The 22,518-nt window shown below is 33.7% G+C and overlaps 1 protein-coding gene across 8 annotated transcripts; it reads left to right on the top strand.

The window, feature by feature from the left end:
• The first annotated feature begins 391 nt into the window (after positions 1-391).
• faf (ubiquitin carboxyl-terminal hydrolase-like faf) lies at positions 392-22,134 on the top strand. Of its 8 annotated transcripts, none has more exons than XM_036373288.2 (21): positions 392-937; positions 2,059-2,334; positions 2,447-2,772; positions 3,271-3,419; positions 3,490-4,475; positions 5,184-5,441; positions 5,527-6,126; positions 6,726-8,099; positions 8,161-9,923; positions 9,989-10,304; positions 10,746-10,899; positions 11,040-11,190; positions 11,265-11,573; positions 12,448-12,559; positions 12,623-12,732; positions 12,833-13,184; positions 13,981-14,240; positions 14,299-14,869; positions 14,935-15,351; positions 16,539-16,638; positions 19,475-19,655. In XM_036373288.2, the coding sequence occupies exons 3-21, from the start codon at positions 2,513-2,515 to the stop codon at positions 19,495-19,497; spliced, it is 8,265 nt and encodes a 2,754-aa protein (XP_036229181.2). In that variant the 5' UTR covers positions 392-937; positions 2,059-2,334; positions 2,447-2,512; the 3' UTR covers positions 19,498-19,655. The 8 variants fall into 8 exon arrangements, 7 of the variants coding, with proteins under 7 accessions (XP_036229181.2, XP_036229180.2, XP_036229178.2 ...); XM_036373287.2 differs by having other exon boundaries at positions 16,539-16,680; positions 19,475-19,630; XM_036373285.2 differs by lacking the exon at positions 16,539-16,638 and having other exon boundaries at positions 394-762; positions 838-937; positions 19,475-22,134.
• The last annotated feature ends 384 nt before the right edge of the window (positions 22,135-22,518 follow it).

The following is a 22,518-nucleotide window of genomic DNA, read 5'->3' as shown; positions in this document are numbered from 1 at the left end:
TAGTATGGCTTACCAATTTCAGTTCCAAGTTCAGTTATTTTACGTTTTTCTCTAATACAAAAAGGAGTGCTATATCGTTTGATCAAATATAAAGGGATTTTGAAAATTCTTATTTTATATTGTAGCTAATATATTTTAATCATCTTGTTCTTGTAAAATATTAGTAATTCGCCGAAACTTAAATTTTGTATACATAATTATTATTTAACATTTATAAGATATTCGATACACCTCAGCAATTGTCCATTTTTATAAATGGTACACAGCTTAGGTACATACAAATATTTCTGTGGAAATGCCTTTTACTTACACTTAGCAACTCTGTCGGGAAAAAATATTGGATATATTTCACCTCATAACTGCCAAAAACCAAATGACGTCTTGTTTCGAAAGAACTCGGCAAGTTTTTTGCAACGATTCCCGAAAAGTGTCGACTGATTTTTGTAAAACGACGCAAAGGGAATTTGTACTAAATAAAAAAATTTAAAATTAATTAATATACAAAAAATAATATTCACTAACAACGAAAGGTGTTAAACTTTGTAAAAAATCTGTTTAAACGAGTAATTTCGATTGTAAAAAATTACGTGAAAATAGAAGAGGTAGTGAGAAGGAAAAATCAAAGCGGAGCAGCAAAGAGTCTAGCAAGGAAGATCCTATTTCACCACAGTGGCTGAGTCGCCATTTTGTCTGCTGGCCGGCTGATGTTGCTTGCGGGATATGGAAAATTCGCTAATCTTCAAAAAATATCTTAATTAGACGGTAAAGTTGTAGTTGAAAAGATAGAGCCCAAGTTGAAGTAATCAAAATAATAAGTGATCATTGTTAATTGTGCAGAGTTACGGTATATAATTGTAAAGTGGTCAAATAATTGCAAAATCAAGACAAAGCGGAATTCGACTGCAATCCAATGGTAATAGGGCGGATGCAAAAAATGGTGAGTTAGGAAATGAAGGAAGAAATAATATGATATTGCGAAAAAGGAGACTTAGCGACGAAGAAAAGAATGCATTTGAGAAAGACAAGAAAATGAATATGTTACAGCTGTAGGGAGAGTGAGTGAGCGATAGCGGACTGACATTGTGTGAAAGAAAATTACGAAGATTCTCGGTGTTTGCTTTTGAATAGTCCGCTGTTGGGGAAAAAAATGAAGGAAAACAAACAAGATTATTAAAAGAATTAGCAAAAGTGTCGTAAACATAAACGAATATTGCATTTATACGAATATGAAATAAAAAGCCAATGGAATAACAATTTTGTATAAAGAAACGAGTAGTGATGAGTAAACAACGAAAAGTGCGCAGCTGAGGCGAACATCGAAATGTGAAAAGGAAAAAAATGGGATATAAAAATCAATAATCGATATGCAACTGAATTTTTTACATTGTGTTTATACATGCGAAATTTGTCTTACGACTGCTTTTGGAACTTAGATGAGTGCGTAATTTGAAGTAGAAATAAACCTAAATCAATTAATAATTCTGTGATATTTGCTACTACATAACACTTTCTGGCAATATAACAAACATATACCGGTTCATTTTATTGAAAAGGTATCAATTAAAATAATTTTGATAGTGTTTGGTTTTTAAACTAAAATGTGCAAATACACAATGATAACGCAATAATAACTACTTTAGATAATAAGTTGTGTTTAAATATTTTATGTAAAACATATTAATATTAAACGCCTAGATCTAAAACTACTTGAGGCGAGGATACATATACATTTTCTGGAACAAGGAGAGCGACACTATTGTTATTAATGTAAAAGAACAAAGTGATGTAATATTGCTACAAATATTATATATTAAAATTTTAAATAATATGTTGTAGTGCTTAAAGTGGTTATATAGTGAGTGAATTAGCAATAAAAATAAAATAAGAAATGTGACACCGTCTGACAAATTTTATTAGTATTGATTTTCCGTTTTTTCTTGACTAATTCCATCATTCTTTGTGGTTACATTCCAATTCATTGCAACTTATCAGATTCTGAAGTGATTTCTGCTACAATTTTTCTAACGCATTCTCTTTTGTGGCTAACTTTATTTTCAGTAAATGGATTTATGCTTCCCCCTATTGAATATGTAAATGACCCATAGCAAAATCATCAAAGAGTTTGTGCTTAATTTATGGTCAAGGAGGTAAAAGAGCATCAAGCAATATTCAAAGTAATCATCGATAATTAAAAATAAAGCAATAACCTAAACAAGAAAGTAATAATTATTGCAACAGCTACTAATAGATCATTACCAAAAAGTAACAACGGCTGAAACAACGAAGCACAAAATCAAAAGGTTGCAGCTGTGGAAACGGCGGTGGCTGTAAAAGGTAATTATAATCACTGCCAAATCTAAGAAAAATCAAATTTTAGAAGTTATAAAATCTATAAAAAGAATAAACATTTCTTTGTATAAACATTAACGACGTATATTCCAAATAGATTAGAAGTTGCATTTAATTGTTAAAGTGCAGCAATATTAGTGCCTCTGTTAACTACCACGAAGAGATGACGTTTGATACGCGGGGACGCCAGACAGGCGGGGGAGGTGGTGGTACCGGTAACGATAATTCAAATGTGGGCACGGCAAATACAAATAGCAATCTAAATAGTAACAGTGGCACAACCCTTGGGAATACTCCTGGCGATGGCAGTGCAGGAGGTGTTAACAATGGTAGCGTAGAACAACCTACACCTTCTACAGTTAATCCGGATGCAACTTCGCAGGGCGGAGAGACAACGGCCAACAACGCTATTGTGGACAACATGTAAGTTTCTTATAACCATAATTTATTAATATTATTCCTATACATTGGGGGTTTAACATAGATTTTCTATATAAGCTAAACATTCCTTGTTCTTTTCAACCAAAAGGAAAAGAGAAAAATTAAATACTTTTAAAATATTCCTTGATTTTCGATTATATTCCAGAAAGTCTTGCGACAGTTTAAAAAATATTAGTTTTCCAGTTTTAAACACATTTTTGTTTAATTCTCCTTGAAGTGCACAACAAAGAATATTTATTTTATAAATTTTAAGCAAAACTTAAAAAAAAAGTCTTATCACAACCTTAGCAAATATATGTTAATACATAAGAAGGAGATGTATATGTTATTTAAATATTAAGGCTAACGAAAACAAGAAACAACTATTATTACATATGAAATGTATGATTCATATAATGTGATTAACACATACCTAATCTTTGTACTTACTTTCATAAATTTCTAAGTTTACTGATATATATTTTCATTTTAAATTATTAGAACGCCCGAAAAACTGATTTCATCGTTTCCTACGTTAAAATTGCGTTCATTAACACAAAAGATCTCAAATCCGCGTTGGGTGGTACCAGTGCTGCCCGAACAAGAGTTGGAAGTATTACTGAACGCAGCAATTGCGCTAACCGCAGCTGGTATGTATAACAATTGATGTGCAAAAAATTCAAATACAGAAACTTACATACTTTTTATTTAATGCTTTAGGTGTGGATCATGACTGCGAACCATGTGTGGAATTCTATCGCAATGCGCTTACTACTTCCTTTTCAAAAATCCTCACCGACGAGGCGGTCAATTCATGGAAATACAATATTCATCATTGCATTTTATTGTCATGCGGCAAGTTACTCCATTTAATTGCCATACATATGCCGCGTGATAATCCCTATCTATTGGATTTGCTCGCAATGGTCTTTGATCCGGAGAACAAATTTAACACATTTAATGCCGCACGTCAACCCAGTTGCTTTGCTGCACCGGAATTTCTTTGGGGCGTATTAGACGCTAATAAAATGTTTGCTAAACCACCGCCAGAGCCTAAAAATCCACGTGGCTGGCTTGTTGATTTAATCAATCGTTTCGGGCAGCTGGGCGGTTTCGATAATCTCCTAGAACGATTCAATTGTGGTTTGCAGCTGTTGAAAAAGAATCAAGAACAAAGTGGACTCGATTCGTCGGGATCTGGCTTAGATTTAAGCAGCAAGACTAGCAAATCATCACAGGCGTCCGACGAAAGTCAAGATAATAAATTAACACTGGCGTTGATATTTAGTCTACTACGTCCTTTCGGGCAGTGCAGTGAGCTATTAACACCTGCTACTATTGCCAAATACTTTATGCCAATTTGGAATGTGGTATTGGATTTATTAGATAGTTTCTCTGATGATGAATTGAAGCGTGAAGCGAAACCAGAGGGACGAAACGATTACATTAACGGTATTGTGAAGTCGGCACGTTTGTTGGCAAGTCGTTTGCCAGGACAAGAGGATTTGATACGAGATCTGGAAATGTTTCGTCTAAAAATGATACTGCGTCTACTACAAGTCTCCAGTTTCAATGGCAAAATGAATGCACTAAATGAAATCAATAAGGTGCTCAGCTCCGTTTCATATTATTCACATCGCACGCAGCAATTACAACACTGCTTGCCAGATGATGAAATGGACTGGTTGACGGCGGAGCGTATGGCTGTGAGTACAAAAATTGATAAATAAATATAAAAAAAAGAAAAAACGTTAAATTCGGTTGCACAGAAGCATACAAGAGCTACATCGTTATGTTTATATAGTAGGTAGATAGGTAGGTAGAGTGCTTGTCTTCCGACACACCTAGGCCTTTAGGAGGCCCATTATATGGTAACTATATTTTATAGTGGGCCGATCTAAAGAATTTTTTCGTATAATTTAGGTTTGCCTTGGACAATAAATAATCTGCAAAGTTATTGTGATTGTTATCTCAAAATGCCTGAATTTTTGCATTTCGATATCTGAAACACTGAGGGACGAGTTCGCGTATATACAGATGAACAGGCAGACGAACATGTCAAAATCGACTAAGCTCATCTAGCTGATCATTTATATATATTTTTTATACGGTCTCGAGCGTTTGTTTCTGGTCGTTACAAACTTCGTGGCAAACTTAATATACTCTGTTCAGGGTATAAAAATTGGAAAAATAGTTGTATATGTTTTTCAACAATAATGCGACGTGATAAAAATTTAATTGGTAAAAACTAAAAATTTGCGCTCTGTATATTGTATATTAGAGAAGGGAGTTTTTGTAAGTGAAAACTTATTAAAATCTAAAAAACGTAAATGAATTAAAATTTTTTTTTTCTTTTTACATTTTTAAGGAAATATTATTTTAAATGTATAAAAATATAACCGTTTTCCTAACAGAACTGGATTAAAGACTCTGATGTGCTGGGTATTGTTCTGAAGGATTCACTACATCAACCACAATACGTGGAGAAGCTTGAGAAAATCATACGCTTTCTGATCAAAGAGCACGCATTGACGCTAGAGGATTTAGATGCAGTTTGGCGTGCACAAGCGGGTAAACATGAGGCGATTGTAAAGAATGTGCACGATCTCTTGGCGAAATTGGCTTGGGATTTTACACCCGAACAGCTGGATCATCTCTTCGAATCGTTTCAGGTAATAAATGGCATAATTTAAATTTAAAAAAATTGTACAATAAAATAAAAATTTCTCAAATTTCCATCTTACCACACGATAATAGACCAGCATGACAAACGCTAATAAGCGTCAACGTGAACGACTGCTTGAATTGATAAGACGCTTGGCTGAAGATGATAAAAATGGTGTAATGGCACAAAAAGTATTGAAACTGTTTTGGACGTTGGCGCATAGTCAGGAAATACAACCAGATGTATTGGATCAAGCTTTGGCGGCACACGTAAAAATCTTGGACTACAGCTGTTCGCAGGAGCGTGACGCGCAGAAAATCGTCTGGTTGGATAAATGTGTACAAGAATTGAAGAGTGGTGATAATTGGGTGTTGCCCGCTTTACGTTTAATACGTGAAATCTGTTGCCTATACGATTCTTTGCCCAGTCATGCACCGCGTACACAGCAAACACTTAATCGTCAACAAGTCATCGAACGTTTGCAAAACGATTATACTTTGGTTATTCTGGTGACAAATAGTTTAACAACGTACATGGATAAAATACGCACGATGATTGCTGAGATGCCGAATGTAGAGCCGAACACATTATGTATCGATGGAAGATATCCACATAATATGCAAATACAAGAGCGCTTAGATTTTCTTAAGTTCTTACTGAAGGATGGGCAATTATGGTTGTGTGCCGAACAGGTAAGTAATAAGACTAAGACTAAGTATAAGAAGCGTTTCAGAAAAGTTTTAAAATTTAGTAAAATCAAATTAAAGCAATTGGATAACGATTTTCACAGCAGTTGGTTCTACTTTGCCGTAAGTGAATTTGGAATTTGGATTCTAACGGGAGAGAAGGCGATCTAACCGTGTTTGATAATGTATATGCAATCGGCACCTATGTTGCCCTTTTTATAAGACACATTGAACAGCCGAATATGTAATCGGCTGCTTATTCCCGACCGGCGTTTGCATAAGTTGCACTTAGCCGACATTTAATTTCACGGCCATTCTGCCGGTAGTGAAGAACACAACTCACGGTTGTATTGACAAAAAACATGCTGACGAGTGGACAATACTTAATCGATTAAAAACCCGGTTCCATTTCCGTTATATAGACCCAACCTTTACAGTAAAGAAAGTCAACTGTATCTGTACGGCTAGATTAAAGTAGTTCTGGAACCCATTTAAATTAAATGCCATTTATATTACAATCTAAGTTTTTATACTAATTAATTTTAAAGACTAAAATTATTTATTAAATATTCTAAATTCCATTTACATTTTTATCTCGCTCACAGGCTAAGCAAATTTGGCACTGTCTGGCGGTGAACGCTGTATTCCCAAGTGATCGTGAAGAGTGTTTTCGATGGTTTGGCAAATTAATGGGCGAAGAACCTGATTTGGATCCTGGCATAAATAAAGACTTCTTCGAAAATAATATTTTACAACTCGATCCGCAATTGTTGACTGAGAGCGGCATCAAATGCTTCGAACGCTTCTTCAAGGCTGTCAACTCCAAGGAGGATAAATTGAAAGCAATACATCGCGGTTATATACTTGACAATGAGGATCTCATTGGTAAAGATTATCTGTGGCGTGTAATTACGACAGGTGGCGAAGAAATCGCCAATAAGGCTATTGATCTGCTAAAAGAGGTTTCGACAGCGTTAGGACCGCGCCTGCAGGAGAGTATTTGTGATTTTCATGAAATGTTCATTGCCGAATGCTGCGAACGACTGCGTACACATTACAGTAATATAATTATTTTGGGCAAAACGATTGGCAACAACAGTTCAAATGATCCTAGTCAAGCGGATGCCGATTCGAAGGATATTAAGGATCGTTTTATTGAAGCTGAGAAAATGTGCCGTATTATAAAAGTATTGCAAGAGTATATAAAAGAATGTGATCGTTCATTTAATGGCGATCGCTATCTATTGCCCCTTAGTCGGGTGACACGCGGCAAAAATACTAGTCTCTATATACGCTTTCAAAATCCCGGCCGACACATTGATGATATTGAGGTGACAACACACAGTAACGAAACGGTGGCCTCATTCAAGCGTAATTTATTGAAACGCATCAGAGGCAATTCACCAGCCAACATTAAGATCGATCTATTTTACAATAATGGTGAACTAATTGAGATTAGCGATGAGATCAATCCACTGTATCAGTATGCCATACGCGATAAAATGATACTCACAGTCAAGTTGACACCAGTCGGTCCAGGGCTGGCCAGTAGCCCCGATTCATCGAGCGATTCTAGCACCGGCTCACCGCCACGTCCCTGCCCCGACATGCAACGCGTCGAGTCAGAGAGCACCTTGCCCGGTGTGATCATCGCACAGAATTACAAATATACCGAGTTTTTCGTGAAGCTCTATCAACTGGGCAGCGATTTGGATCATGGTCGGTTGCGTGAGAGCGCAAAATCCTTGTTACATTTACTGCCATGTGATTGGCACACCGTAAAGATGCTGCAAACCATGTGTCGCGTGCAGGGACAGCTGCAGGGTGGCGCCAATGACATTGTTAGTGCAGCGGTGACAGCGGATGCTGGCACTGGCAGTAGCGCTATACCAAGTAGCGTTAAAGAGGAAGAGGCTGAAACGGTGGGCGTAGGCAACGGTAGTGTTGTGCAAAATACAACCGCTTTTGATGGTGATCAGGTAATGCAGTATTCATGCATTTATTTACAACTTATTTATGGTAATTTTCTATTTCGAACAGATCAATCTGCTGGAATGCACACCTGAGATGCTATTTCTGCATGGCACACCCGCACAGGTGCTTTACAATTTGGGTGTATTGAATGGTTTGCTGATACCAGCTTTGGATCCCAACGGCGAGGCGGCAATGCAAGTGCAATCGGCTTGGCTACATTCGGGTTGCGCACATTTCATACTCGAGCTGTTGACCAAAAACAATTTCCTACCCAATGCCGATATGAATACGAAACGTGCGGCATTTCATTGTGTGCTACATCTGGCTAGATTGTTCCTCTACACGGTGGGTTATGTGCTGTCACGTGTCGGCGATGAGCCGATGCTACGCGATTTCGATGTAGGCGCACGTTCACAAGTTGAAATACTTAAGCAAATACTAAATTCGATACCGAACAATTCGGAGAGCACCATGCGCGCCATCTCTACAAAATTGGCTGAAAATTTAGCCGCGGAAATGCTTTCGGCCAGCGCCGAAGGTGAACGTTGTCGCATACTATTCAGCTCGACACTACAGTGGTCCTGCCCAGACATAGCGACCATTAAGGCTGTTATACAATTGGCTTGGTCATCATCGTGTGGCAATCTGCAAGCGCTTGGCAATAAAAATGACTTTGCCAATGATATTACAATGCCGGATGCGCAGGATTTTGCCATGTGTAAAGAGGCGCTCGAAGTGCTAACCATTTCATTGGTACTTAATCCCAGTGCTAATGAGGCATTAAACAACGATCCGATTTGGCCCAAATTCATTACATCGCTGATATTGAAGAATCCATCGCGTCATGTACGTCAAATCGCCGCCGATCAGCTATTTCTCTCGTGCACTTACTGTGCCGGCGATCGTCGTCCATTCGCTTATATGGTTAATTTGCTGGTGAATTCACTGAAAACGCTCGTACCACAATACGAGGCAACTTGTGCCGAGTTCTTTCAACTGCTCTGCCGCACACTCTCCTATGGCAGTGTGTGCAATTGGCCGCTGAACATTGGTGACGGCTTGCTAACCGAGGAGATCAATTGGCTGCAGAAGATACGCGAAAATGTAATACATACCGGTGACATACAGGTGCATGAGGATCTATTGGAGGGTCATCTGTGTTTGGCCAAAGAATTGATGTTCTTTTTGTCGCCAGAGACCAAGGCCCAACTTACCGATTTGATCGACGAGATTATTGATATATTTCTCTTTCCGGCTTCACGTGAATACCTGCACTTGCGTAAGTTCAACAAATTGCGAAATCCAACATCACCCCCACCCGTTTGTCGTAGTCCCCACACCATAGCGGCGGCTTGCGATTTCTTGATAGCACTTTGCCAGAATTGTGTTCCTAACATGAAATTGCTGACCAACACGCTGATCGATTTCGTGTGCACCGATACGGATCCGTTACGTGAATGGGACTTTCTACCGCCGGTTGGTCCACGACCTGTCAAAGGTTTTTGTGGTTTGAAAAATGCTGGCGCTACATGCTACATGAATTCGGTGTTGCAACAATTGTATATGGTGCCATCTATACGCGTCGGCATACTGAAGGCTGACGGTGCGGCTACAATTGAGAATGAAGATTTCAGCGGTGAAACTGATGTGGCTAGCATAAATAGTGCGCTATTCTCCAGTGCCGGTAACGGTGAAGATAATAGCAGCGGCACAGATGTGCGAAAAAACTATCACGTAGTCATATTAAAATATGTGCAGGCGATATTTGGCCATCTGGGTCACAGTTCGTTGCAATACTATGTGCCACGTGGCTTGTGGGCATATTTTAAGTGAGTTGAATGAAACTGGAATACTTAAATTTATAATTATGTACGCATTTTGCTTTTATTTTTAGACTACAAGGTGAACCGGTTAATTTGCGTGAGCAACAAGATGCAGTTGAATTCTTTATGTCGCTCTTCGAAAGTCTAGATGAAGGTCTCAAGGCATTGGGCCATACGCAATTGATGAACGCCACGTTGGGTGGTTCGTTTAGCGATCAGAAGATTTGCCAGGAATGCCCGCATCGCTATTCCAAGGAGGAGCCGTTCAGTGTGTTCAGCGTGGATATACGAAATCATAGCTCATTAACAGAATCACTGGAGCAGTATGTCAAAGGGGAACTGTTAGAGGGCGCTGATGCATACCACTGTGATAAATGTGATAAAAAAGTAAGTGGTTCAATTGTTTTCTACCCTTAAATTGTAGTGAGAATTGTGTGAGTTAACATCTTTTATATTGTATATTGACCATTTGCTTGGTAAAAACTACACAAAAAAAAAAAAAGTGATCGTTAGAACTTGGAGATCTATAGATGCATGTTACAAACTATAAAAAGGTGAAATTCGAATGGCTGTGGGAACGGTGTTTTTTGTATCAAAATTGTTCATCCCACTTGTCTCAACCAAGAAACGCGATGAAACGCAAGAGTGGTAATCTTTATAGGCTGAGGACGTCAATCGTTCCGCTTATGGTTAGCGATGTATGATTATCTACGATAATATTTTGCGAATAAAATTGCAAATTTGCGTGACTTTTACCTATCGTGATTAAATTTATGTTATTTATATACACACATTATACTCAAACTCTCATTTCTTTTATCATTTCAGGTAGTTACAATTAAGCGGTTGTGTGTAAAAAAACTACCGCCTGTGTTAGCCATTCAATTAAAGCGTTTCGAATACGATTACGAGCGCGTTTGCGCCATTAAATTTAATGATTACTTTGAGTTCCCACGCGTTCTTGACATGGAACCGTATACAGGTAAGTAACTAAGTAACTAAGTAACTAATACCTACAACACACGAATAAGCGAACGGACATTTCTCGCACATTTTTTGACTACCGCTGCATATTTTCTTAATCCAATTAACTCACGAATGATTCATATTTCTTTCTTTCAGTTTCTGGCTTAGCCAAATTGGAGGGTGAAGTCATTGAGGTGGGTGATAATTGCCAATCGAATGGCGTAACAACCAAATATGAGTTAAGTGGCATTGTGGTACATAGCGGACAGGCTTCCGGTGGCCATTATTTTAGTTATATACTCTCTAAGTAAGTTACACTATATATGTTCATAATATTTATGTGTAGTAACATTCCAAACAACGACAATTGTATCTCGTTAGAAATCCCTCCACTGGCAATGAACAATGGTATAAATTCGATGACGGCGAAGTGAGTGAATGTAAAATGCACGAAGATGAAGAATTGAAAGCACAATGCTTCGGTGGCGATTACATGGGCGAAATTTACGATAATAATTTGAAGCGCATGCAATACCGGCGACAGAAGCGTTGGTGGAATGCATATATGCTTTTCTATACGCGTTGCGATCAAAAACCCATACAATTCGAACCGTGTGTGGAGCAATTGTCATTGGCCGAAAGTCGTAATTTTGTTTTACCGCTGCCAAAACCAATCGAACGCAGCGTGCGGTGAGTGCATGATATTTGAAGATCAGTGTTGCGAATTCTTTAATTAAAAAATTCCCAAAATTGGAATTAAAAATTTAAAAATCTAATTTTGATACCAAAATGCGGGCATAAAATATAAATCGTTTGATAATTGAATTGGGGATGTGGCCTCTTTGTTAGCAATTGCTTGAGTGTTAAATTATAGTAGTTAAAATTATGTTTACTATTTGGAGATTATATAGTATCATGTAGAGTTAGGAATTATTGGGGGGTTGATTTTATTAGCCGCTATAACTAAGAGAGCTCAGATTCCATTTACATCTTATATGCCAGCTGCTATAGCTGCTCCTACTCCTATTTCTGCTTTAGTTCACTCTTCAACTTTAGTGACTGATGTTTATTTATTCATTACTATTTAAGAGTATTGAATATGATGGCTCTGTGCGAGCTCCAGCTCAAAATGGTAGATTGTAGGAAATTTCTGTCGAATTATTTTCAGGTAACGATACAAGCATTGAAAAATTAGTTCAGATCCGATCACTACACCATATACATAGCTGCCATACAAATTGATCGATCAAAATCCAATTCTTGTATGGCAAACCTTTTTATATGACAGGATATCTACATGAAATTTGGTATTCCATTGCAATGTTACAATCTCCGAAGAAATTGTTCAGATTGGACAACTATAGCATATAGCTGACATACAACCTGAACGATCGACAGTTTGTACTTGTATGGATAACTTTAAATTTTAATAAGATTTTCGGGATAAAAAAAAAATGAATTTAAATGTTAATTCCAATATATTTTTAATACATTATTTACAACCCTGTCGAAACACACAAAAATACTCATTTCATTTATTTTAATTTTAAATTTACTTCTATAGTCATCAAAATGTGCGATTTTTACACTCGAAGAGTATTTTCTCGGTGGAATTTTTTAATTTCATTAAAAAATTAGTTAGCTGTAGTATACCTTCAACACGTCCGGACAAAATGGTATGCCTATTTACTGCTATGTAGTTTTTAAATATGCATACTTACTTTCTCTATTTACCACAGACACCAGCTGCTGAGGAGCTTTCATTGCTAGGCGTTCAACTAGCATCGCAATTCTTATTTCACACAGGTTTTAGAACGAAAAAATCGTTGCGTGGACCGGTTATTGAGTGGTAAGTTTGTTGACATAACCTTTACGTTTATTTTATTTATGTATATCTGGTATTTTAAATTCATTTACATACTTATGTTTGCTTTGCTTACACTTTCCAGGTACGATACTTTATCACATCACATTCGTTTTTCTTCGCTCGTGCGCAAATGGTTCGCCGCCAATGCTCTACTAAATCCATCATCCCGTTTGGGTGAATATATACTAATGGCACCATCGCCGGAAGTTCGCACTGTATTTGTCAAATTGGTGGTTTTCTTCTGTCACTTTGCCATAGCCGACGAGCCGCTGGCTGGCTACGAAGGCAGCAATTTGTGTGAACAGATTTTAATAAGCGTTTTGGATTTGTTGAAGTGTGAAGCCGTCGATTATGGCAAACATTTGCCGCACTACTTTAGTCTATTCAGCATGTATGTGGGCTTGGGCACACCGGAAAAGCAACAACTATTGAAGGTATTTAAATCCTTTTTTGTGAGTTTTTATTGAATGTTTCTTTGATAAAAATTGTAATACTATTGTTCAAAAAGCATGAATATTTAAATATGGTTTTTTAGTTTTGCATAATTTTACATTTTCCGATATTTTTTGTAGTTTATGTTTTTGTGTATTTTAATAGTTTTTTTTTACTATTTTTGTTTATTAATATTTGTTTTTGATTTAAGTTTTTTTTTTAATATTTTTTTTTTTTTTTAATATTTTTTATTTTTATTTTTTTAATAATTTTTATTTTAATTTTTTTAATATTTTTTATTTTTATTTTTTTAATATTTTTGTTTTTTATAATTCTTATTTTATTTAGTATGTAGTATTTTTTAAATTTTTTTTTTAATTTTTTTTTTTGTATTTTTCACATTTTTTTAGTATTTTTTGTTTAAACGTTTTTTTGTACTAGTTTTCATAATATTTTTGTGATATTTTGTGTAATATAAAAAATCAATTGATTTTTAACTGTTTTTTTGGTATATGGTAAGTACTTTTTAAATTTATTTTTTTATTAAATTTTTAGTTTATTTATTTAATATTCTTGTATTAACTGTTTTCAAAATTATTTGCTATCTTTAACAAATATTATTTTTCTAAGATTAACAATTTTTATAAACTATTTTAAATATATACAGTTTTTTTTAATTGTCTCAGCAATGAATTTCTATTAAATTTTTTCTAATATATATTTTTTGTTAAACTAATACTTAAAAATAAAAAAAATATAAATAAAATATGAAATATTTTTTTTTTAATATAATTACAGTTAAATGTGCCGTTTATATTCATGCAAGTCGCTTTGGACGAGGGTCCCGGTCCATCGATAAAGTATCAATATCCCGAACTGAGCAAACTGCATCAGGTGGTTTCGCATTTAATACGTTGCAGCGATATTTCTGACAAATGCCAGAACTCGAATCAAAATGCACAACCACTTGAGAATCCATTTAAGGATTCAAATATTAGGCGTGAAGAATTGGTGCCATTATCTCCAGAATGTTCTGACATACTCTTCAATCGAACGGGGTACGTTGCGAGAGTGAAACACTTGAAATGATCAATACTTATATTTTTCCCTTCATAGTTATATTAAGAAACTAATCGAGGATACAGCTGTTGGCGAGGAGGGCATCAAATTGTTGCAGTATTGCAGCTGGGAGAATCCACATTTCTCACGTGCTGTATTAACCGAACTGTTGTGGCAATGCGGTTTCGCCTACTGTCACGATATGCGCCATCATACCGAATTGCTGTTGCATATATTGCTAATCGAAGATTCGTGGCAACACCATCGCATACATAATGCCCTCAACGGCGTGGCGGAGGAACGCGAAGGTCTGCTGGAGACGATACAGCGCACAAAGACGCATTACCAAAAGCGCGCATACCAAATAATCAAATGCCTTACACAACTATTCCACAAATCACAAGTGGCCCTACAGATGCTTAATTCGAATGCCAGTATTGCACGGCATTGGACCATGGCAGTGGAGTGGTTGCAAGATGAATTGGATCGGCAACGCAGTTGTCAATACAATTCGTATTCGTGGTCACCACCGGCCCAGAGCAACGATAACACAAATGGCTATATGCTGGAACGTTCACAATCCGCTAAGAATACGTGCACCATGGCGTATGAGTTGTGTCCCGAAGAGGTACGCTGAAAACACTACAACTACAACAAATTCAGATTTATACATTTTAATCAATGTTTGTGCAGGAACAAGAGGAGACCAATGAGTCGGATATTGAGCCGACTGATGAGTCACAACGACAGCAACAACAACAACAGCAGCAGCAGCAACAAATTGCACAGACGCTGCAGGCACCCGGTGCGGGTGATGCGTTAACAAGTGATACAGTACCCGCTAGTCCAGTACACAAACCGTTTATGGTGGGACCGGTGAACAGCAGCAGCAGCACCACCGGCTATTGGACTGCTGCGAATACATTTGCGGTTGATAGTCATACAACAACAACTACAACCACTTCGACCACCAGTAGTGGTGGTGGTGTTTTGACTGCGGTAAATAGCACGGAACCACAACAGCAACAACAACAACAGCAAGCTAACACAGATGCAAACATAAACGGTTTGACGTCCAGTGTGAAACAGCTGACGCTCTCCCCTAAAACGGTAATTCCCCCCTAAAAGTCGACAGTAGCATTTCTAATGTACTCGTACACTCCTAAGCATACCAGACCAGCGGGTAAATGAGATTTTGAAGCATATCTACTAGCGTATTAGTTTTGTTTGTCTTTTACGTACGATTATTATTATTATTATTATTACTATTATTGTTATTATTGTTTTGTTAACACATTTGGAGTTTAAAATTAATATATTTTTTTGTTTTATATGCTTTCGGTATTGAATTTGAAATTGTATGGATGTGTATAGGAAATGTTATTGTATTTTGAGGTTAGAATTGACATATTTCTTCATTCATCTTACATATGTTCATAGTAGTTTCTACTGAGCCGTGTACGATGTAAGCAGGTCCTTTAAATATGCACACATATATTATATATACATATATATATATTTTTTTTTTAAGGAATGCTAACCATTGTTTAAATTAGTTGAGTAATTTGAATTTCATGCCAAAGAATATGAAAATAAAAACAATTAAATTACTTATAATAAATTAATATAGTATATATAGTTATATATGAGCAATATGTAAAAAAATTGCGTTTAAACTCAAAATTTGTGTGCGCCTACACACGAGAGAAATGTTTGTCGCCGTTTTAAAAGTGTTTTTCCATACAATTTTCTTTCTAAATATTTTTATATATATTTTTTTTTTAATATTTTTCTTACAACGCGCCAAATGTAAGCATATCATATATATATATATATATATATATATATGTATATGCATATATATTTATGTATAAGTTGTATAAGACATGTTTCTGCTGTTAACCAATCTCTCATAACACCTCTAATCCCTGTCAGCGTTTAATAACTACATTCTCTTATCTAACCAACTCAAAGTTTCAGTGTTAAATGTTAAAACAAAAAAAGTAAACAAAATAATTTAGCTTTTAACAGCATTATCTAATTAATATTTGAAATGTATACCTTACATTCATGCATTTTGCCATTTTGGAACAAAATCATCTGATCTTAATTGTTTTGGCTGTTCTATTCTTATATTCCATCTCAACGTCTACGCTCAATATGACACAAATTTGACCATCAACACACACACACACACACACATACAAATGCATACATACATATACACAAAACTGTTTACATTATTTATTTATATATACTTCATATATATGTATATATATATAAATATACATTATTAGCGTACCTTGGGAATTAGTAAACATCACCAACAGCAGCTACAACAACATCAACAACACCATCAGCAACAGCTACAACAACAACAACAACAACAGCAACGCGGTAACAGTTCAAGCCGTTTAGTTTAATTTACTTTAGCGCAAAGTTAGTTGAACTTAAATACTCTTTTTCGCTTTGTATGCAAATCAAGTGCAACAGAAACAGTAACAACAAAATAACAATAATCACAACGGCATACACTCACACTACACACATCCACACAAATACATACACAACACCCACACACACTTGTTTGTCTAGCAATTGACGCAGTGTTGTTAATATTTGCTGTTATTTGAAATTATTCAGCATCATTTATATTGCAGCGTATTGTTGTGTATTGTTTTTACTTGATTCACCCACTGAATTGCTGCATTTGCTTTTGATCACACTTGCAGCTAATCGCAAATGCGTTTATTTATAGATTTTTGCAAAATTATTTTTGCTATTTTACAATTTTTTTTTTGTTTTGTTTATAAATTTTTTTCTTTGTTGTGTAAAAGTTGTTCGCAAAACTGATAATGTGTCAGATTAGTTTTTTGTTTAAAATGTGCAGTATCAAACACTTTTTAATGAATATAAATATCTTTTTGTCACATTTTATTAAATTTTGGTTTTATTATTTCCTCGTTTTATATAAAAAGTATAAAAATTGACTATGAAATTAATTACTATATATAATTTTTTAAATTTTAAAATTAGTAATTTTCATTATAATTTTATTTTTTATTTTAATTTAAATTTTATTTTTTATTTTAATTTAAATTTTATTTTTTATTTTAATTTAAATTTTTTATATAAAATTTTTCAATTTCTCTTTTTATATGCTTATGTATGTATATGTTAAAATTTTTTTGTTTATTTTTATTTATAAATTTACTTTATTTTAGTTATAAATTTACTTTATTTTATTTATTATTTAAAAAAATTCTTTTTTTTTATTAATTTTTTATATTTTTATCAATTTTAATTAATTAATTTTATTTTGTTTGATAGCATTTTTACTTTTTTAAATCAATAATTTTCTTTTTTTTTTAATAATCTTAGTGCATTTTTTATTTTATTTTGTTTAATTAAGAAAATTCAGTGTGTTTTCTTTATCTATTTAAAATCTTACTAATATCCATTCTTGATATTAAATAAATACATTTTTGCATTCACAGTTTTCACAATTTAAAGTCATCATAAACAATAAATTAATTTTTTCTCGAAATAAATTTTATACATTTTTCTGGATTTCTTTTTTTTCTAATTTATTCACTTAATTTTAAGTCTTAATTGATGTTAAAAGTTTTTGATCGGTTAATCGTTAGTTTATTTGTTTGAGAAATAATCTAATAAATATAATTTAATATAAATTAATTTATCATATTATTAAACTTAGTTGCTATTTCAGAAAAAGTTATTAATTATTTAAATTTTTTTCAATTTAGATTTAAATTTTATATTCTTAAATACATTTGTATGCGTTTGTTTATAATCAACTTAATCTAAAAATTAATATAATATATTTAAAACAATTTTTTTAACACTTTGCAAGTTATTTATTATAAATATTATCAAATAATAATAATAATATATAATCAATTTGCATCTTATTTTATTATTAGAATTGTGTATTTAATTATTTGATTGATTTAACTGATTTTATCTTACTTAATTTATTAATTTTTTTAAATATTAATAAGTTTTTGTAATTATAATTACATTATTATTTTATGTTTTATAAATATTAATTCTTATTTTTTTGATTAATTAAAGCTTATGAGAAGCTGAATTCTACGCTAAAATATGAAACTTTAAATCTTTCGCAGTAATTTGCAATATATAATATTAAATTATGTCTTTTTATAATTTGTTATTAATTAAATTTTTTTTTTACAAATATTTTTTTGTTACTGATTTTTGTCCTTTTTAATTTTATGTTCATCGTAATTTTTTTAGACCAAAAGTTTATTTTTTAATTTTTTTCTGATACTTTTATTTTTTAAATGATGATGATATTAACCATGATATTTTTTGTTAATAAAATCGGTCTTATGAAGATTATTTTTTTATTTAATTTGAACATTTGAATCTAAAATCTGAAACATAAAATTTATTCGCAAAATTTTCAAAAAATTTGTAACAGGATAAAAATATAAGATGCATTTTTTATTACATTTTTTAAAATTCTTCCGTTTGGTTTTTTTTTATGATTTGTTTTCCAAATTCAATAATTTTTTATTATGATTGAATAATTATATCTGTTAAAATTATATCTGTTTCATTATTATATAATTGGAAATAAAATTTATAATTAGAACATTCGAAGCTTATAAGAAAGCTGAGTTATTCGCTAAATGTATGTATGTATATATAATCACATTTACATACAAAGAAGTTTGAATAGCACCTGTGACACCTGGACACATACTCATGTTTGACGCAAACAATACTACAAATGTATGTATGTATTTATGTACACAAGCACACAAACACGCCACAGTTTCACTGCTTTCAATTCACCGTGCCCTTTAGCTTTTATTGGAACTAGCTGTTTGTGTTAGCCGTTAGCCTTGTGTTCCTGTGAAGTTGAGCCCAGGCTTAGATTTCTTAGGTTGCAAAAACGTTTGATGCTTGATTACGAATTATACGAAATAATATTGTAACTGCTTTGATTTAACTATTTTGTTGCAAAATGTTTTTTGTAAATATTTGGCTGTGTTGTAAAAACAAAAAATAACCAAAAAAAAACTTAATTTTAAACGAAATTTTATAACAAAATTTGTAAAATAATTTCTTATGTAACTATTTGTTAATTTCTCTCCTTCTCATTTCACATACGATTGTTCGTCTGCTGTATGGTGGCAACCACTACAACCCTTTTGATGCTTTGCTACTTTTTATATGAATACAGTCCACCAGCGGCGGCATTGGTGAGACGACAACGACTACAGTGACGACGATGATGACTGGCCCAGACATCGAAAACTCCAAGCAAGCAAAGCTGACAGGGCAGCAGCAGCAGCAGACAATGGCAATAATGTCGCCTGCATTCATACAACTACAACAACAGCAACAACATCAACAACCAGCAGCGGGTGTAGTTACATTAGCTGCTCTGACGGCAGCCACATCATCAATAACAACAACAACAACAACGATTTCAATCAGTTTGCCTGTAAATACAATAATCGCAACAGCAACAACTACAACAGCAGCAACAGCCACAATTGCACCAACCACAAACACACTAATCAGCACACTCACAGCAGTAGCAGCAACAAAAGCAACAACCAAATTGGAGAATGGCGATAATATAACAGCAGCAACAACAACAACAACAACACTCAATGAACAACAATCAATTACGTAGATGAAGTTCTAAAATTCATAAAAGGGAATGGCACATACACACACACACACTCAAGCAAAACTACACATGCAACAACAACAATACTATTAAATGAAAGGAGCATAAAAGGAAGAATATACGTAAAACGTGCGTTTTCCAACGTTTAGAAAAACAATACACACATACATATATGTAGATTGGGAGGCGAAATGAAAGCGAAGCGAAGCAAAGCAAACAAACACAAAACAAAGATGCAAATATTATTAATTTAATTTATTCATTATGATAATAAAATAAATAAAAAATATTGCAAATAATAAAACAAACGATAATCGAAATGATAGAGAGGATATTGGAGAAACTCTAAGGATAGAAAGAGAGTGTGAGGGAGTGTCTGATTGTGGGAGAGTTAGTAGAAGAAAAAGGCAAACGGGTTATAGCATAGCGAGCGAAAGTGCATGTGTCAGAGCTGAAAACACGTGCAAGCGGCTTGGAGAGCAACTTAAACTAGGTATGGCGCCTAAAAGCGGGCTGCAAAATTCCAAGGCTAGCAAACTGCTTACTCCTACTACACAAACACATTAGTTAATGGCGTGTTCTACGTGTAGTTAAACATTAGGTGCATACCGCGACGCATATAGTACACGAAGGAGTCGTTTAAAGTCGGTGTAAGTTACTCCCGAGAGCAGCCACAGCCAGGCTTTTTAAAACGTATGCAACACACACTAGTTATAAACTAAATAATTAAGGTATTCATATGAAATAATTAGTAATACAATACGCATACACAATTACAATTATATAACCTAAACATGCATACAAACATTAACGGAACACACATATAACTGCATGAGATAGAAGTGAAATTCGAAACGAATATGTAATAGTATTAAATTAAAGTGCAGTAAGGGTCAGCAGAAGCGACCAAGCAAAGGCTACATACCTAATACACATAAATATAAACTAATTTATTGGTAAAAATGTTGCTGGAAGCATGTGATTCATTGCAGCAAAACTACAATTGAAATGAAAAGAGAGAGAAAAAGGAAAAGTGCAGGTAGAGACGGTTGCTGCAGCGTATTCACACACTCACTCATACGCGTATTTATATGTAGGCAACACGGACAACCGAAATTAAAGTAAGGCAGTCACTGTAAATCGTGGAGAGCGCATAAATCACTTTAATTTCATTGCAAGAAACTAAACATATAACTTTTTTAATTTTTTGCTCCGCAAGAAAAACGCTAACTAACTCGGAATAATGAAATATTTTATAAATAAAGTTGAAAAAAGAATTAAAATAAAATTTTTAAATAATATTGAAACTAAATAAATGTATATGTAGGTATGTATAAGCATGATGTGTATATGCCGTACAGCAGACATTGCAGCAGTGATAGTTGCAAGTCTTACAAATATATAAATACATAGTAACGAAATAATTAGAACGTTAGCAAAAGGTGTGAAGAAGCTGATTTGTATTGCGCTGCCATGACTGTATTGAGCGCCATTAACTTTGTTGGATTTGTTGTGAATACTTTGAATTTGAATTTAATTTTCACAATGTGTATGAAAGCTAAACACGTTTATGCTTTTTATTGAACTACATACCTAAATATTTAAATATGAAAGTTACAACTACGTTTTTGTTATTATTATTCTTATTATTTTTTTTTTTTAATTTAAACAAAATTTTTTTTTTACTTTTCACAACTAATTTTTTAAACGCCTGACATTATAAGTAAAAAAATAACTTAAATTAAAGCAAAACATGCTGATAACATTAAATAAACTAAACATTTATTACGCCTGCGAAATAGAAGTAAAGAAATTAAAACACAAAATGTTTAATAAACAGTAATAAATACATACATATATATAATTAACTTAAAAACTAAATAAATGAGGAGTAATTAAATCAAAGTTGAATTAGAACTTAACGCGTACTCACAACTACCGTTATACATGAAAAAATATTTAGAAATTTATTTTCAAATATAACATGAACGTGTATACATATATACATATGTTTGTATGTACATATGTATGCGCGTATAGCTACACAGTTTTAGATACGAAAATGCTTAACGACGTTTTTCATTTAATTTAATTATGTAAAATAAATATAAAATAAACTTTATCAACAATACATAATAATAACAATAACAAAGTAGTTAAATAACCGAAACGAAGCAAAACAAAACAAAAAAAAAAACATAAAATGAAGCCAAATTTGCATTGTATGAGTTCGTCCCAAATGTACTAAGTAATGCAGAACCTTGAAAAGGCCGCACACTTGGTCTAACAATTGTAATGGAATGTGCAAAACTGAATAATCGAAACAGCAAACTGCTAGTTGTGAAAGAATATGGCATAATGATATATAAAAAACATTAAAATATAGTTTTATAAATGATTGTAAATGCGTGTAGAAGTGCACGTACAACGTTGCACACACATTTTCAATATAATTTTTTAAGTTTTATTAACATATTAGATTTTTTAATTATGCAAAATAAAATAAAAAAGAAATCAATTGAAAACTAAACAGTATATAAATACCAAGTATGTGTGTTAGTGAGTGGAAAAAAATTAAATTTGATTAT

This window comes from Bactrocera oleae, chromosome 2, assembly GCF_042242935.1.
Source record: "Bactrocera oleae isolate idBacOlea1 chromosome 2, idBacOlea1, whole genome shotgun sequence".
Classification (NCBI taxonomy): domain Eukaryota; kingdom Metazoa; phylum Arthropoda; class Insecta; order Diptera; family Tephritidae; genus Bactrocera; species Bactrocera oleae.
Note: the sequence above shows the minus strand (reverse complement) of the source record. Positions and strands in the feature narration are given on the sequence as shown.

What these genes read in the sequence shown, in the direction of transcription:
- faf (XM_014230045.3), top strand. Translation starts at nt 2,513, where the DNA reads ATGACGTTTGATACGCGGGGACGCCAGACAGGCGGGGGAGGTGGTGGT. An exon ending in ATCTCTTCGAATCGTTTCAG is followed by an intron (nt 5,442 to 5,526) that starts GTAATAAATGGC and finishes ACACGATAATAG; the next exon opens with ACCAGCATGACAAACGCTAA. An exon ending in TATGGTTGTGTGCCGAACAG is followed by an intron (nt 6,127 to 6,725) that starts GTAAGTAATAAG and finishes TCTCGCTCACAG; the next exon opens with GCTAAGCAAATTTGGCACTG.